The following is a 3,734-nucleotide window of genomic DNA, read 5'->3' on the forward strand; positions in this document are numbered from 1 at the left end:
TTTGGTTCATGGTGGAAGATAATTTACACCGCATGAATCTAAATGAAGAAGAGAATAAACCTTTTTTTACCTCAACCAGTCAATTCCCAGTTTAAAGTCCAAATTTGCTATAATTTATGCCACTGAATAGGCGTTAGAGTTTCACAGGCTCATCGTATATAAAGTGACAAGGCTAGGTGTAGGAAGCTCATATCTCACTCTTAGAAATGAACACAATGATAAGTCACTCACTTTGCTGTCTCTTTGTTTTACTTTTTTGCATCACGCTTATGCAAGTTACCACTTTTGTCAGTTCCAAATGGGCTCAACAGGAGATAGATCGTGTTTCTTTGCAGGCCTTTAAGTCAAAGATTATTCATGATCCTCAAGGGGCTCTAAACTCATGGAATGATTCTCGCCACTTCTGCGAGTGGTCGGGGATTACGTGTGGTCGCAAGCAAAAAAGAGTCACCGTCCTAAGTCTACGTTCTAGAGGTTTCTTCGGCTCCTTGTCACCATAGATTGGCAACCTCAGCTTCCTACGAAAATTCGAACTCGCAAACAATAGTATCCAAGGTGAATTCCCTCCTGAAGTTGGCCGTTTGTTCAAAATAACTCCTTGGTGGGAGAAATTCCAGCCAACTTGTCCCATTGTTCTAGGCTCAAATTCTTATTTTTAGGATATAACAAGCTAGTTGGGAAAATTCCACCGAAGTTTGTCTCCTTGTTCAACCTCAAATTCATACATCTGCACTATAACAGTTTGACAGGAGGCATCCCACCATTTCTTGGGAATGTTACCTCCCTGGAAGTGATATCTATTGCTTCAAATCCTTTTGGAGGAAATATTCCAGATTCATTGGGTCAACTTAAAAACTTAACATCTCTTGGACTTGGTAGAAACATCCTATCTGGTGTGGTCCCTACTTCTATATACAATCTCTCATTCCTTGTTAATTTTTCTTTGTTTGACAATCAACTTGAGGGACGTCTTCCACCAAATTTAGGCCTTGCTCTTCCTCGTCTCCAATTTTTTCAAATCTCATATAGCTTTCTTGGTGGATCTATTCTAGTATCTTTATCCAATGCTTCAAAACTCCAAAATATTCAGATGGAAGATAATGAATTTTCAGGAAAATTTTCCGTTGATTTTGGAGACATGCAACACCTTCAACACCTAAATTTGAACGGCAATAATTTAGGAAGTGGGGAAGGTGAGATGAGTTTTATCGATTCTTTGGCCAACTGCAGCAATTTGGGGGTGCTCTTCATAAGAAGAAACCAATTCAGAGGACCCTTGCCCCATTCAATAGCTAACCTTTCTAGTACTAAACTGCAATATTTACTTATTGGTGGGAATAATTTGTATGGAACAATCTCGTCAGGGATGGGCGGCCTCCTTAACTTGACTTGGTTGAGTATGCCTTTTAACAAATTTTCAGGCACAATTCCCGAAGAATTAGGTAAGCTCCAGAACCTTGAAATTTTAGACTTGTCTAGCAACAAACTCTCCAATGAAATTCCTTCTTCTTTGGGGAACCTGTCGAAAATCACTAGGTTAGGATTGTTGGATAACATATTATCAGGAGTCATACCTATTAGTCTAGGAAATTTGAAACAATTGGAAATTTTGGATCTTTCCCGAAATGACCTTAGTGGAACCATACCCAAACAAGTTTTTGAAATAACATATCTGTCAATTTTACTAGATCTATCCAAAAACCAATTGACTGGATCCATACCTCCAAACATAGGTAACCTGAAACTTCTATCCAAATTTGATGTGTCTGATAATAATTTGTCAGGTGAAATTCCGAGTCAACTTAGTCTTTGTTCTAGTCTAGAATATCTTTTAATGGATGGCAATGCTTTCCAAGGATTTATACTTGCATCATTGAGTTCTCTGAGAGGTATTCGAATCGTTGATCTTTCTCACAACAATTTGTCTGGCCAAATTCCAAAATTCTTAGAGACTCTCGCTTTGGAGAATCTAAACCTATCCTTCAATAATTTTGAGGGTGAAGTGCCATCGAAAGGTGTTTTTGCAAATGCAAGTGCAATATCACTTGTCGGAAATAACGGTAGACTTTGTAGGGGAATAGCTGAACTACATTTGCTCAAATGCACTAGCAAGAATGCAAAGAAAGAGAGGATCTCTCCGCGAACCAAAATATTGGTATCAATTGCAAGTATCCTTTCAAGACTAACCATGTTGTCATTATTCATTTTTTGTTGGCTGAGAAAGAGAAGAGGGAAACAACCTTCTGATTCTGGATCCAGGTTGATAAAAGCACTTGTGAATGTATCATATGAAAGGCTACTCAAAGCGACTGATGGGTTTTCTTCAACAAACTTGATTGTTGCACGAAGTTTCGGCTCTGTGTTTAAGGGTATCCTTGACGAAGATGAAACTATTGTTGCAATCAAAGTACTGAATCTTCAACGTCGAGGAGCTTCCAAAAGTTTCATGGCAGAGTGTAAAGTGCTGAGATATAACCGTCACAAGAATCTTGTAAAAGTCATAACTTCTTGCTCAAGTATTGATTTTCAGGGCAATGACTTTGAAGCTATTGTTTACAAGTACATGCCACATGGGAGTCTTGAGAAGGTTGCACCCAGCTCCGGAAGTAGAAGAAGAGCAACCTGAAATTCAGAATCTTACCCTTTTTCATCGAATAAACATTGCAATTGATGTAGCATCTACAGTAGATTATCTCCATTATCGTTGCCATGAGCCAATCCTCTGTTGCGATTTAAAGCCTAGCAATGTTCTTCTAGATGATGACATGATAGCTCACTTTGGAGATTTCGGTCTAGCAAGGTTTCTCCCAGAAGTCTCTAATTCAGATCAAAGCAGCTCTGTTGGCATAAGAGGAACAATAGTCTATGCAGCCCTAGGTAACCATAATTTTTTTTTTTTATGTGAACAGTCAATTACTTGTCAAAGATCGTTATACTTTCTAATGTAATTCTTTTGAATTGTAGAATATGGTCTTAGAGGTGAAGTGTCGACAAATGGGGATTTATACAGTTATGGGATCCTACTGTTGGAGATGATAACAAGGAAAAGACCCATAGACCTTATGTTTGAGGGAGGCCTCAATCTTCACAATTTTGCAAGAATGACCTTGCCTGAACGGGTGATGGACATTGTCGATCTAGTACTTCTAAATGAGGTTGAAGAGGTTGCTACACCTAATCGTATACTGGCACAAGAAAGAAACATCAAAAGAAAGGAATGCCTCATTTCAATGGTAAGCGCCGGAGTGGCATGTTCAATGGATATACCACTAGAGCGAATGAACATAACCAATGTTGTTCATGAATTACAAAAGGTTAAGAACATCCTTCTCCAGCCTAGAACTGTTCTCATCAGGCAAGGAGGTAAGATTTAAACTCTTTCTTTTGTTTAGGAGATAAACTTCTTTGTAATTTTTGAACTATTCTTCTAATTTTTTGTCTATGCCGTTGCCGTTTTTAATCGCAGGGCTAAGAAGTTAATATCTTGATCAAGCAATTTGAGCAAGGTGAAAAGAGAACAGAGTTTCTAGGATGATACGCTAGGCCACCGGCATTTTATCAACCTATTTGTATTTTATTTTCATTTTAAAGTTAAATCCTTTTAATGGAAGTTTGCTGGATACTTTTATTGAGTTTGAATGTTTGAGGTAAAATGTGTAATACAGTTCTTGATCTCTTTTCTTTTGATTACTTTTAGCCTATTCCTTTCATTTATCGTAGGGCTATAAAATTAA

General features: G+C 37.9%; 1 protein-coding gene across 1 annotated transcript; it reads left to right on the top strand.

Moving 5' to 3' along the window:
* Positions 1-269: 269 nt before the first annotated feature.
* On the top strand, positions 270-3,374 carry LOC116122532 (receptor kinase-like protein Xa21). Its single transcript, XM_031408373.1, is given in 4 exon segments — positions 270-474; positions 660-2,586; positions 2,588-2,877; positions 2,965-3,374. Coding segments are annotated over 4 exon segments (2,832 nt in total).
* The last annotated feature ends 360 nt before the right edge of the window (positions 3,375-3,734 follow it).

This window comes from Pistacia vera, unplaced genomic scaffold, assembly GCF_008641045.1.
Source record: "Pistacia vera cultivar Batoury unplaced genomic scaffold, PisVer_v2 Contig135, whole genome shotgun sequence".
Classification (NCBI taxonomy): Eukaryota; Viridiplantae; Streptophyta; class Magnoliopsida; order Sapindales; family Anacardiaceae; genus Pistacia; species Pistacia vera.